General features: G+C 38.1%; 1 protein-coding gene across 1 annotated transcript in view; it reads left to right on the top strand.

Moving 5' to 3' along the window:
* The window catches only part of LOC113939585 (ATP-binding cassette sub-family A member 8-like), a 69,920-nt gene that overhangs the window by 1,326 nt on the left and 53,497 nt on the right, over positions 1–15,097 (top strand). The window contains exons 3-6 of the mRNA XM_027625912.2: positions 259–301; positions 4,482–4,583; positions 5,669–5,873; positions 9,114–9,278. Coding sequence (XP_027481713.1) covers positions 259–301; positions 4,482–4,583; positions 5,669–5,873; positions 9,114–9,278 — 515 coding nt within the window. The remainder of the gene's footprint in view (positions 1–258; positions 302–4,481; positions 4,584–5,668; positions 5,874–9,113; positions 9,279–15,097) is intronic.

The raw sequence follows: 15,097 nt of genomic DNA, 5'->3' as shown, positions 1-15,097 counted from the left end.
AACTATAGAGGGCTAAAATAAATTCACTTTGTGTATTTTTTAAAGATTGAACAAATTTCTGTATAATAATAACCAGAATGTCACGTTTGAAATTCAGCAGAGAGATAATTTCTAGAAAGTCTTTGTAAGAGGATGGGGATAATAAATTATGTGGAGTTTCCACTTGAAAAAGAAAGATATTTTTCCAGGAAAGACCCCAAATTAAGAGTAATCATCAAAGGAATATCTTTTATAAATATCTTTGTATCTTTGGGACAGGAAGAAAACATGCGGAGGGATCCTTGATAAATTTCAATTGAAGGTAATCTGGACAAAACTAGAAGCAGAGGAAAAGCAGGCTTCAAGTGAGAATAAAACACAGTGAAAGATAATCCAAAATGAAAATTTATACATGACTAAATTCACTTCTTAAAAATATAGCATCTATCAGCTTGGATTTCTAAAAATAAATTTTGAATCTTTCTTACATTAATCACATATTTTAAAAAATTGGCAAAAGGTTAAAAATAAAGAGACAGATAAAGCTACATTAGGCAAATATTAAGCTAAAGAAACTTCATGTCTCTGTGCTATTATCAGAAGTAGAAGCGACCTACCCTTAAAATATGAACAGTAAAGCAATGTTTTATGCACCTAACCTCTTAGTCTTTAAATGCACACACTAAAAAGTAACAGAGATACAATAAGAAATTGGCAAACCTATTATCAGCCTGGAAAAATTTAATAGAAATTATATCATGAAATAATTGATCTAGTAAACATAACATTAGAAAGGATACTGAAAATTCAAAGAACACAATTATAAAACAAACTAAAAGCTGACATATGTTTATTTCAAGCATCTATGGAATATCTCCAAATATTAATATATGCTGTGCCACCAAGGATGTCTCAGGAACTTTCAAGGAAGCAATACCTTACAGAGTCGCACTTCCTCTGACCACAGCATGATCAAATTAGAAACCAAAAATAAAAAGCCACTAAAATCAAAGAAACACAATATTGTAGAAGCTAAATAGGGAATCCTAAGTAATATATCTGTGGTCCATAGCTGCATTTACATTGCACAGCAAAAGAGAAAGAAGCAACAAATAACACATAACAATAAACATTTATAGCTAGGCTGCCTGGGGTGATTTAGTTTTTTGGGGTTCTTTTCATCTTTGTTTTAATTTAATTTTATTATGTTATGTTAGTCACCATACATTACATCATTAGCTTTTGATGTGTTCCATGTGTTCCATGATTCATTGTTTGCATATAATACCCAGTGCTCCACGCAGGACGTGCCCTCCTTAATACCCATCACCAGGCTAACCCATCCCCCAACCCCCTCCCCTCTAGAACCCTCAGTTTGTTTCTCAGAGTCCATAGTCTCTCATGGTTCGTCTCCCCCTCCAATTTCCCCTCTTCATTTTTCCCTTCCCACTATCTTTTTTTTTAACATATAATGTATTATTTGCTTCAGAGGTACAGATCTGTGATTCAACAGTCTTGCACACTTCACAGCGCTCACCATAGCACATACCCTCCCCAATGTCCATCACCCAGCCACCCCATCCCTCCCACCCCCACCACTCCAGCAACCCTCAGTTTGTTTCTTGAGATTAAGAATTCCTTATATCAGTGAGATCATATGATACTTGTCTTTCTCTGATTGACTTATTTCGCTTAGCATAATACCATCTAGTTCCATCCGTGTTGTTGCAAATGGCAAGATTTGGGGGTTTTTTTGATGGCTGCATAATATTCCATTGTGTATATATATATATATATATATATATATATATATATATATATATATATATATATACCACATCTTCTTTATCCATTCATCTGTTGATGGACATCTTGGCTCTTTCCATAGTCTGGCTATTGTGGTCATTGCTGCTATAAACATTGGGGTGCATGCACCCCTTCGGATCACTACATTTCTATCTTTGAGGTAAATACCCAGCAGTGCAATTGCTGGGTCGTAAGGTAGCTCTATTTTCAACTGTTTGAGGACCCTCCATACCGTTTCCCAGAGTGGCTGCACCAGCTTGCATTCCCACCAACAGTATAGGAGGGTTCCCCTTTCTCTGCATGCATTGGGTATTTTCTAAGAGATTCTGCTGATCTTGGATAGGCTTGGATCCCCAGAGTCTCGCTGGCCATAGTCTGATGTAGGCTAGTCTATACTGGCATGACTGGGATGACTCAGCTATGTTTCATATGCTTTTCAGGTCCCAGAGGCTGGCCCAGTATTCTCTTGCAGCAATGATCGAGCCATAACAGCAAGGAGATACACCCAAGGCCTCATAAGGGCTAGGCTGAGAACTGGCACATAGTCACTCCCACTCCTTTCTACAGTCAAAGTTATACTCCGCCTTTAAGGAAGGAACTCAAAGAGTTACCAGACAAAAGGTGTCGACAGAAGTAGAGTGAGGAACTGGGGCTTCTGTGTTGGACAGGAGGGGTAAAAATGGGTGTCTTTGTCTTATTCCCGATCATAGAGGGAAAGCTGTCAACCTTTCCCCCATGAGTATGATGTCAGCCATGGGCTTATTGTATATAGGCTTTATTACGTTAAGATATATTCCTTCTATACCTACTTTGTTGAGGGTTTTTATCATGAAAGGATGTTGTCTTCTGTGAAGTGTATTGTCTGCATCTATTGAGATGATCATATGATTTTTACCTTTCATTCTACTCACGTGGTGTATAACATTTATTGATTTACATATGTTGCACCATCCTTGCATCCCAGGAGTGAATCCCACTTGATCATGGTGTGTGATCCTTTTAACGTGTGGTTGCATTCAGTTTGCTGATATTTTGTTGAGAATTTTTGCATCTAAATTCCCCAGGGATGTTGGTCTGTAATGTTCTCTTCTTTTAGTGTCCTCATCTGTCATTGGCCTCGGGGTAATGCTGGCCTCACAGAATGAGTTTGAAAGTATTCCCTCCCCTTCAATTTTTTGGAAAACTTTGAGAAGGACTGGCATTCATTCTTTTTTATTTTTTAATTTTTAAAAAAGATTTTATTTTATTTGAGAGTGAAAGAGCACAAGCAGGGGAGAGAGGGAGAGGGAGAAGCAGACTCCCCACTGAGCCGGGAGCCCAAGGCGGGACTTAATCCCAGGACTTTGGGATCATGACCTGAGCTGAAGGCAGATGCTTAACCGACTGAGCCACCCAGGTGCCCTTCATTCTTTTTTTTTTTTTTTAAGATTTTATTTATTTATTTGAGAGAGAGAGAATGAGAGATTGAGAGCACGAGAGGGAAGAGGGTCAGAGGGAGAAGCAGACTCCCTGCTGAGCAGGGAGCCCGATGTGGGACTCGATCCTGGGACTCCAGGATCATGACCTAAGCCGAAGGCAGTCGCTTAACCAACTGAGCCACCCAGGCGCCCATTCTTTTTTAAATGTTTGGTAGAATTCACCAGAGAAGCCATCTGGTCCTGGTCCTGGGCTTTTCTCTGTTGGGAGGTCTTTGATCACGGATTCAATGTCCTTCCAGCTTTTCTTTTGTTTCTGATTTCTAGTTTCCTCTCCTCATGGTCAGAAAAGACACTCAGTATAATCTCAATTTGCTAAGACTTGTTTTGTGGCCTGTTGTACAATCTGTTCTTGTATCTGTTGGGAGGTCTTAGATATGTGAGAGCTGCTTCACCCCTCTTTGGCTAATAGCCTGTCTCTGCTTTGTGTCAATGCTGGGTTGCCAAGCAAACCTCAGCAACAACTCACCTTTGCTTAGGAGTGGGGGCAGGGAGGTTTCCCACCCCACCCGTGGTGGTAGATGGCCATTGCTTTTTACTCCATGCAAGGGTGACGTTGCGTCAACTAAGGTGTGTTTAGATAGGTGTTGTTGCAGCCCACGGAAAGTCAAGCCATGGGCACAAGGAGTGCACTGACTTTGCAATAGGGAATCCAAAGGAAACAAAACTCTGGGGGAAACGCCCTAGCTGTCTGGGGCTCCCAGATACATTACTGATCTTGAGTCAAGAGTTATTGAAAACACACAGTGAAACTTTCACCGTCCAGGCACTTTGCATTGGAGAAAATCATTTAGTCTGAGCAGCGGGGAAAAAAAAATACAGTCTCCAGGAATGGGGAAAATGGACCACTCTGACATCACAAAGGAAGGCCTCTTCTTCCTGCAATGTCTCTTCGATCCTCTCTGCTGACAAAGCTTTACATTATGCCGGCTGGCAAAGAAAACGACTTAAAAGGCCGAGATCCATTTTCATAGAGCTGAGGCAATACGTTGGTCACTGACACAATGCATCACCAAAAAAATAAGGGAGTAAAGAGTTTGGAAGTGGAAAGAAAAGAAAGCCAGGGGAGTCATAACATGCTAACTTTGGAACTCACAGAGTCCAAGCACTCATTTATAACACTGCAATTATCAGGCTGCTCTTTTTCTGTTTGCAGGGTATGTCTTCTCATGAAGATCGTCACATTTACGTTATCTTCTCCTTTTCTTTCTTATTAAACAGGGCAAAATGATTAAGAGAGAAATAAGTGTGTGTCAACAGACATGGGCATTATTATGCAAGAACCTTCTGAAGAAATGGAGAATGAAAAGAGAGTCCTTGATGGTATCATTCAGTATCTCTGTCACTTCTTATTTACAGTATGGAAATGTGTATTTCCTGGGAAGTAACTATACTTTATCTCCCCTTCCAAAAACCAAACCAAACCAGAAAACCTCTCTACAAGAGAAAGAGCTCTTTCTCAAACTGCAATCTGTCTGCAGACCTTTCAGTTGACACAGATCCCAAGTTGAGGTCTAAAGTCACCGATGCTGGCCAGCAATAGAAAATCCAATAAATGTTTTAAAAGTCAGTGGTCACATGTTTGCTAGGGCTCCCACTTATGGATAGTCAGGTTTAGACACTGAGATTTTGAAGGCATGGTTAATTAACCCACGGAAGTAGGTAACTGGTATATTCTCTTTTGAATTTCTTTCTCTTTTTAAAAATAAATCATTCTCTTCAAAAGAGTAGAAAACTTGGAAATGTTATTAGTACTAAGAAGAAAATTAGCATTAGCTCCTATCATTTTACCATATAGCAAAAATCCTGGTTGAACTTCAATATCTTCTGAAAATCAGATAGATATAAATTAGTAGCATTTTTAACTAAATTAGAATTTTACTGTCTAATTGTGAATTTTTTCTATCATCATCCATTTAGGAAATAAAGTGATGTCTTATTGGAAGTTTGCAGGTGACCCATAATGGTAACTAACAAGACAGTGTTTCTCAGTTGCCTGAAATGTACTGAGTTTCCAACACCAGGATCTTGGCATGTAGCCAGTATATTATTACTCAGTAAGCAGTGCCTTGGAACTGTCTCATGGAACACTAGGCTCTCAGTAGAACCAGATACAGCATGAGTAGGTCATACCAGCTGGTAATAATTTATAATAGCTTGCCTCTCATGCTTTCATGATCAGTGCATGCTTTAGACTGGTGCTGTGGATCAATACACTTGAATACCTATTAAGAGCTCATTGGAATTACTCAGACTGCTGAATTTTGTACTGTACCTATTTTAAACAGTTCATAATGTGGCGTATATTGAAAGCAGAAAAATGCACAAGACAAACTGTATGACCAAATGATTGTGGATAACTAATTCAAAATCATGATTTTCTTTATTCTTTCTCTTGGATTGTGTAGGAATGGTTGACCGCATTGCTCCTCCTACTTTGTTTGTATCTATATCCTACTAATCATAAAGTTAATGATTTCTCTTCACTGCCTGCTGTGGACCTGGGACCGGTAGACTCATTTAAAGATTCTACATTTTCTATTATATACACACCTGTCACCAATTCAACCCAACAGATAATGAGTAAAGTAGCCTTAGCTTCCTTCATGAAAGGTGAGTTTTCTAGTAACCAAGAGGAATTCCGGATGTCAATTTTTGGTTCATTTGACTGCAGACATGCATTTAATTTGCATTTCAGTTGATAAACTGTGTTGTCAAAATTTATAGATTATGTGAAATTGAGTGCACGGTCTCTCAGCAAAGAAATCTTGATCTTGCATAGGGTTTGGGGAAGCATGGAATATAGTGTTTGGCAGACTTTGAAAAGCAGGAGTGTTTAGGGAATTGTTGACATTTGGCTGGGGAAGCCTTATTACTAGAATGAGACTGTCACTCTAGTATTTGCTTATTATTAGAGACAAAAACGAGTCTTCTCTTGAATTTGATTATGGGAGTTCCCTCTCCAGCTTTTTACGACCAAAAATTGTCTTACTATATTTGAAGATTCTATTGATGAGTATTCTGAGTTTCAAGTTTCCACCCTTCAGTGTTAAGATACTTATCAATGAAAAGTAAGGAGAGCATTATGACTGTCAAAGTCACTTTCCTTTAGAATAATTTTCTGAAATCAGAAGAGAAACAGCCTAGTGCAGAGGCAAGAGAACTAGTCTTAGAGTCAAAGAACATTTGACTAAAAGTACTTCTGTTACTGGGTCTGCAGTGGATTTTGCAAGTCATCAACTTCTCTGAGCCACATTATCACCATATTCAAATAAGATTAACAGTACTATATTTTTCATGAATACTTCAGTGGAAAATGAGAGAATCCCAATTCAACTTGTCTCATTGAGAGGGGAGTATCTTTTGTCTAAGTTTAAGGAAATGAGTATGGATAGAGATGGGTCATCAGTAGAGGAAGAAATATGTCTCCAGTTGTCAGGTTTATAATATTGTGTGCTAGCCTCATCTCAGGTTGGCTCTCCCCAAATAGAAGCAGACTTAGTCTGCAGAAGCTCCAGATTTATGACCTACCAAAAACAACTCCAGTGAAAAGTGTACAGACCTTTCCCAGCAGTTCAAAATAATTTCAGAAATTAGACCCATTGGAATGATAGTCTACTTTGGATTAGTGTTGGTCTTGGTCCACCAAGAATGAATCTCACTGGATAGAAGAATAACAGTAATGTCACTGCCCATTGGTTGGGTTCCTAGGTCATGTTGCAAACCATATTGAAACCACGTAGTATGTGAGTGGAAGAGTGGCAGTATCCCAAATGAATTTTAGAGTGTTTACTAGAAGGGGGACTGAATGTCAGGCGAATAAAAACAATTCTTCTTTGCAAATATAAATGCATACCTCAAAGGGAAATCTATGGTGATTGGCCCATAAATGTGAGTTGAGTTATAATTTAAAAACAGTTTAGAGCTTGCACAACTTTGTGAATATACTAAAAATAATGAAATTGTACAGTTCAAAAGGATGAATTTTATGTCATATGAATTATATGTCAATTAAAAAAAACATAAAATGTGACTTGGGAGCACCTGGGTGGCTCAGTTGGCTAAGCATCTGACTCTTGGTTTTGGCTCAGGTCATGATCTCAGGGCCGTGGGCTCAAGCCCCACACTGGGCTGTGTGCTAGGCATGGAGCCTGCTTGAGAGTCTCTTTCCCTTTCTCTTTGCCTCTCCCCACACTCAATAAATGAATGAATGAATGAATAAAGTGACTTGGAAGGTACTCAATATCAATTTTAAACACCATAATTCCCCACCAAGAGTATTACTATAAGGGGAACTTTTAGATCTTGCTCCACCCAGTCACTGGAAGTCTATTTAAGGTCTCTTCTCTTTGCTAACCTATGTCCCTGATTCTACTACAGCTTATGTAACCATTAATTTTGTGCTTGGATCCTAACTGTATTCAGTATCCAGAAGTCCACCTCTCTGTAATCTGTGTTCAGTCTCTTGCTCTTTGGAGTCTCTATGGCCACAGTTTCCAAATTATGTTGGACTTTTCCTTCCTGTCCATGCTTCATTGCACACTGCTAGGACAGGTGGATGGTTTACATCTAAACTTGCTTCCCCATCATGCCTCACCAACCACCACCCCCTTACTCCCACCTGAATTGGCATGTTTGCACTGTGCATCTTGCCTACCAACACTGACTTCACTTCTGATTCAAGATCACAGTCTGATCTGCACTGTCCACCTAAGGTCTGGTCTCCCTGTCTATCCCAGGGTGTGTTTGCCTTCACCCTCTGGTTCACAGATGTCCTCCTGGTGGGGTGCAGGGCTCACAACACATAAATTTGTGCCTCTCAACAACACCCTGGTTCAAGGTCCCATGCAACTGGGTTAATAAATATTCATTAAATGACTACTGTGTGCAAGGTCTTTACATCAAGTTTATCTTTACAATGAATGCATTATTATCTTTGTTTCATAAATGATATAACTGCAATTATGATAAATATTCATTAAATGCTCTCATGCACTAGATTTTATAGAGCTTTTATTCTGTAGTAATAGAATATTATTCTGTGATAATATTATTCTGTATTATATTTTTCTGTACTCTGTAGTAATATTATGTACTAATAACAGATAATATTGTTTATCTTACAAATAATGGAAATTGAGTGATAAAGCTTACATGACTTGCTCAAGATCACATGGATTTAAGGAATAGATTCCAGAAAAAGAATAGTTCTATTAAAATACGTGCTGCCTTTTTCCTCCACTTGCAGCTTCAATACTCCCACCCCAGTCCAGGACTTTCTTTGCATTCCTTCTCATTCTTTCAGTCTTAGTGAGACCTCTGTATGGCATTAAACACAGTATCTGCTGAAAAGAGGGATTATTTTAGTGATGTCAATATAATCAATTGACGTATTTTTAAAATTTTTCATTCTTTTTTTTAGTATATTTACCATACTGTCAGGATTATTAAAGGAAAGTGAATTTTTATAATTATTTCCATCTGCTATAAGCCAGAGCCTAATTGTGATTTAAACACAATGACCTACCATTTGTGACCATTTTTTTTTACTACATTGTAGATTTATTGCAATGCTAATTCTCCTGTGAATAGTTTAATTGGTATGGAATGATATTATATGTGATTGAAATTGGTTCAAGAACTACAAATGAAAATAAAATAACTAATTTTCATGTAGTTCTTCTGAAGAGCAATGTCTCTTCCTAAACTTTACTCTGCCTGACCTACTCAAAGTTGATATTTGATTTTGTTTTATTTCCATAAAGAACTCTAGTAAAAGTAATTTATCATGACATCCTGAAGTTGATCTCCTAGAAATTTACTAACAAATATATTCCCATCTTGTAATGGCAGATATAAAAGTTTTGGGGCTGTCCAGTGAAGAAAATATTAAAGAATTAATGCCAAATTATCCTGAGGAAGTAATACAAGTCATCTTCACTAATACATTCTCATATCATTTGAAATTCTTGCTGGGATACAGAATCCCAGCAAAAAAGGAACACAGGGACCATGAAGGTAACTTTCCAGCTATGTAATTCCAGTGCTCTCCACTTCAGTTATGTCATAAGTTATATATAGGGATGGATGTTAATACAGCAAATTTAAAAATCCTTATCTGCAATGTGATGTCAACAGGATAATCGACAAATTTTAAGAATGTACATTGGTTTTTGGATTTATTAATATACTGTATTAGATAGTTGTTATATATGGTTATATATACATATAATTCCATATATGCGTGTGTACATATACATATATATAAAATGCAATATGTGGTTATAATATATATTGCTGAAGGAAAGTAAAATTGTTTATGGATAAAATAGAAGAAGCTTCTCTTCAAATGTCTGAGTAAGCTTATTTTTGAGGGCCTAAAATGAAGAGGGCACCAAATCCAGAGTGATTGATTATTGTTAATGCTCTATGATTTTGCCAGTCTCACCAACCAAGAGGTTTGGGTTTTAGCTACATGAGAACAGGTGAGAAGATCTTGGGTTTATATGAGATGGACATTTCTGTATTAATTTGGAACCTGGAGAGACTATATACCCAGTGAATGCATAGACAAGAAAAAAGGCCAAGATGGTTTTTAAAAAGAATTAAATAAGTAATTAAGAGAGTATGCTATTACCATACTAAAAGACAGATAGACCAATGAAATAGAAGAAAGAAACCTGGAAAGCTCTCACATAAACATGAAAACTAACGTATGACTGAGAAGACACTGTGATTGGTGCTGGGAAAAGCATCTCTCCATAAAGAACAAAATGAAATTGTCTCGTACTAAACAACCAATTTCCAGGTACAGAACTCAGTGAAAAAAAAAATCCTGTAAACTTTCTAGAAGTCAGTATAGGAGAATATCTTTATAACTGTTGGATAGAATAGAATTCTTAAACAAAACAAAAAATACATTAACTATAAAAGAAAAGTTTGCTTAATTCAACTAGATCAAAATTAAGGAAATATCTTTATCAAAAGACATCAGAGAGTGAAAAGTAAGGGCAAAACTTGTGATGAAATATTTATGCAAATGAAACTAACAAAAAGTTAATACCAGAATATATAAAGATTTTCTCTGAATAAATAAGAAAAAAAAGCATAGAAATGGGAAAGAAGTGAAAGATATAAATAGGAACTTCATAGAAGGAGAAACACAGATCAAGAATAAAGACTTGGACCTACATTAGTAATCAGGGAAATGCATTTTGAAACCACATGTGATATCATTTTGTATTTAACAAGATGGGCCAAAAACAGCAAATAGAACAATACAAAGTATTGACAAGGCTTTGTAGCAAAGAAAACCCAATATTATAAAATATTTTAAACATTTAAAATTGAGAAATTTTATTTTTATTTTTATTTTTTTTATAATTTTTTTATTGTTATGTTAATCCCCATATATTACATCATTAGTTTTTGGTGCAGTGTTCCATGATTCATTGTTTGTTCATAACACCCAGTGCTCCATGCAGAACGTGCCCTCCTCAATACCCATCACCAGGCTAACCCATCCCCCTACCCCCTCCCCTCTAGAACCCTCAGTTTGTTTTTCAGAGTCCATCATCTCTCATGGTTCGTCTCCCCCTCTGACATACTCCCCTTTTTTTCCTCTCCTGTTATCTTCTTCTTTTTCTTTTTTCTTAAAATATGTTGCGTTATTTGTTTCAGAAGTACAGAACTGTGATTCAACAGTCTTGCACACTTCACAGCGCTCACCGTAGCGCATACCCTCCCCAATGTCTATCACCCAGCCACCCCATCCCTCCCACCCCCAACCACTCCAGTAACACTCAGTTTGTTTCCTGAGATTAAGAATTCCTCATATCAGTGAGGTCATATGATACATGTCTTTCTCTGATTGACTTATTTCACTCAGCATAACACCCTCCAGTTCCATCCACGTCGTTGCAAATGGCAAGATCTCATTCCTTTTGATGGCTGCATAATATTCCATTGTGTATATATACCACATCTTCTTTATCCATTCATCTGTCGATGGACATCTTGGCTCTTTCCACAGTTTGGCTATGGTGGACATTGCTGCTATAAACATTGGGGTGCACATACCCCTTCTGATCCCTACATTTGTATCTTTGGGGTAAATACCCAGTAGTGCAATTGCTGGATCATATGGTAGCTCTATTTTCAACTGTTTGAGGAACCTCCATACTGTTTTCCAGAGGGGTTGCACCAGCTTGCATTCCCACCAACAGTGTAGGAGGGTTCCCCTTTCTCCACATCCCCGCCAACATCTGTCGTTCCCTGACTTGTTAATTTTAGCCATTCTGACGGGTGTGAGGTGGTATCTCATTGAGGTTTTGATTTGGATTTCCCTGATGCCAAGCGATGTTGAGCACTTTTTCATGTATCACCTTCTCTTTAATGCAGTTTAATACTCGATGGACTGGTAGGCTTTTTTTTTTTTTTTTGATAAGATGTTTTTTCTTCAAAAGATGTTCTGGTTGACATGATTTAAACATAGTAAGTTATTTCCTCTGAACTCCCAGTTGCTCATTATTGCCTGTGTTGTATGTAATGTTAGGTAAAGCTCTAGTTCTCAATCTATATGGTTCTCAATCCATAAAAGACCTACTAACCTTTGAAAAACGTAAAAAGATTGTTTCGACAATACAAAATGATAGAAGGGAAAAGCTCCACAAAATTCTTGATTAGGTGAAGATAGTGTGAGAAAGCATAGTATATTCTTTTTTTTTTTTTTTTTTTAATTTTTTATTGTTATGTTAATCACCATATATTACATCATTAGTTTTTGGTGCAGTGTTCCATGATTCATTGTTTGTTCATAACACCCAGTGCTCCATGCAGAACGTGCCCTCCTCAATATCCATCACCAGGCTAACCCATCCCCCTACCCCCCTCCCCTCTAGAACCCTCAGTTTGTTTTTCAGAGTCCATCATCTCTCATGGTTCGTCTCCCCCTCTGACATACTCCCCTTTTCTTCCTCTTCTATTATCTTCTTTTCTTTTTTCTTAAAATATGTTGCGTTATTTGTTTCAGAAGTACAGATCTGTGATTCAACAGTCTTGCACAATTCACAGCGCTCACCGTAGCACATACCCTCCCCAATATCTATCACCCAGCCACCCCATCCCTCCCACCCCCGACCACTCCAGTAACACTCAGTTTGTTTCCTGAGATTAAGAATTCCTCATATCAGTGAGGTCATGTGATACATGTCTTTCTCTGATTGACTTATTTCACTCAGCATAACACCCTCCAGTTCCATCCACGTCGTTGCAAATGGCAAGATCTCATTCCTTTTGATGGCTGCATAATATTCCATTGTGTATATATACCACCTCTTCTTTATCCATTCATCTGTCGATGGGCATCTTGGCTCTTTCCACAGTTTGGCTATGGTGGACATTGCTGCTATAAACATTGGGGTACACGTACCCCTTCGGGTCCCTACATTTGTATCTTTGTGGTAAATACCCAGTAGTGCAATTGCTGGATCGAACGGTAGCTCTAATTTCAACTGTTTGAGGAACCTCCATACTGTTTTCCAGAGGGGTTGCACCAGCTTGCATTCCCACCAACAGTGTAGGAGGGTTCCCCTTTCTCCACATCCCCGCCAACATCTGTCGTTCCCTGACTTGTTAATTTTAGCCATTCTGACGGGTGTGAGGTGGTATCTCATTGAGGTTTTGATTTGGATTTCCCTGATGCCAAGCGATGTTGAGCACTTTTTCATGTGCCTGTTGGCCATTTGGATGTCTTCTTTGGAGAAATGTCTGTTCATGTCTTCTGCCCATTTCTTGATTGGATTATTTGTTCTTTGGGTGTTGAGTTTGATAAGTTCTTTATAGATTTTGGTTACCAGCCCTTTATCTGATATGTCATTTGCAAATATTTTCTCCCATTCTGTCGGTTGTCTTTTGGTTTTGTGGACTGTTTCTTTTGCTGTGCAGAAGCTTTTTATCTTGATGAAATCCCAATAGTTCATTTTTGCCCTGGCTTCCCGTGCCTTTGGCGATGTTTCTAGGAAGAAGTTGCTGCGGCTAAGGTCGAAAAGGTTGCTACCTGTGTTCTCCTTTAGGATTTGGATGGACTCCTGTCTCACGTTTAGGTCTTTCAACCATTTGGAGTCTATTTTTGTGTGTGGTGTAAGGAAATGGTCCAGTTTCATTCTTCTGCATGTGGCTGTCCAATTTTCCCAACACCATTTGTTGAAGAGACTGTCTTTTTGCCATTGGACATTCTTTCCTGCTTTGTCAAAAATAAGTTGACCATAGAGTTGAGGGTCCATTTCTGGGCTCTCAATTCTGTTCCATTGATCTATGTGTCTGTTTTTGTGCCAGTACCATACTGTCTTGATGATGACAGCTTTGTAATAGAGCTGGAAGTCCGGAATTGTGATGCCGCCAGCTTTGCTTTTCTTTTTCAGTATTCCTCTGGCTATTCTGGGTCTCTTCTGGTTCCATACAAATTTTAGGATTATTTGTTCCATTTCTTTGAAAAAAGTGGATGGTATTTTGATGGGGATTGCATTGAATGTGTAGATTGCTCTAGGTAGCATTGACATCTTCACAATGTTGATTCTCCCAATCCATGAGCATGGAACGTTTTTCCATTTCTTTGTGTCTTCTTCAATTTCTTTCCTGAGTATTTTATAGTTTTCTGAGTACAGATCCTTTGCCTCTTTGGTTAGATTTATTCCTAGGTATCTAATGGTTTTGGGTGCAATTGTAAATGGGATCGACTCCTTGATTTGTCTCTCTTCTGTCTTGTTGTTGGTGTATAGGAATGCCACTGATTTCTGTGCATTGATTTTATATCCTGCTACTTTACTGAATTCCTGTATGAGTTCTAGCAGTTTTGGGGTGGAGTCTTTTGGGTTTTCCACATACAGTATCATATCATCTGCAAAGAGTGAGAGTTTGACTTCCTCTTTGCCGATTTGGATGCCTTTGATTTCTTTTTGTTGTCTGATTGCTGTGGCTAGGACTTCTAATACTATGTTGAATAGCAGTGGTGAGAGTGGACATCCCTGCCGCGTTCCTGACCTTAGGGGAAAAGCTCTCAGCCTTTCCCCATTGAGAATGATATTCGCTGTAGGTTTTTCGTAGATGGCTTTTATGATATTGAGGTATGTACCCTCTATCCCTATACTCTGAAGAGTTTTGATCAAGAAAGGATGTTGCACTTTGTCAAATGCTTTTTCTGCATCTATTGAGAGGATCATATGATTCTTGTTCTTTCTTTTGTTAATGTATTGTATCACGTTGATTGATTTGCGGATGTTGAACCAGCCTTGCAGCCCAGGGATAAATCCCACTTGGTCGTGGTGAATAATCCTTTTAATGTACTGTTGGATCCTATTGGCTAGTATTTTGGTGAGAATTTTTGCATCCATGTTCATCAAGGATATTGGTCTGTAATTCTCTTTTTTGATGGGGTCTTTGTCTGGTTTTGGGATCAAGGTAATGCTGGCCTCATAAAATGAGTTTGGAAGTTTCCCTTCCATTTCTATTTTTTGGAACAGTTTCAGGAGAATAGGTATTAATTCTTCTTGAAATGTCTGATAGAATTCCCCTGGGAAGCCATCTGGCCCTGGGCTTTTGTTTCTTGGGAGATTTTTTATGACTGTTTCAATTTCCTTAGTGGTTATAGGTCTGTTCAGGTTTTCTATTTCTTCCTGGTTCAATTTTGGTAGTTGATACTTCTCTAGGAATGCACCCATTTCTTCCAGGTTATCTAATTTGCTGGCATAGAGTTGGTCATAATATGTTCTTATAATTGTTTGTATTTCTTTGGTGTTGGTTGTGATCTCTCCTCTTTCATTCATGATTTTGTTGATTTG

Source organism: Zalophus californianus, chromosome 16 (genome assembly GCF_009762305.2).
Source record: "Zalophus californianus isolate mZalCal1 chromosome 16, mZalCal1.pri.v2, whole genome shotgun sequence".
In the NCBI taxonomy this organism is placed as follows: domain Eukaryota; kingdom Metazoa; phylum Chordata; class Mammalia; order Carnivora; family Otariidae; genus Zalophus; species Zalophus californianus.
This window is presented reverse-complemented; position numbering and strand designations above follow the sequence as displayed.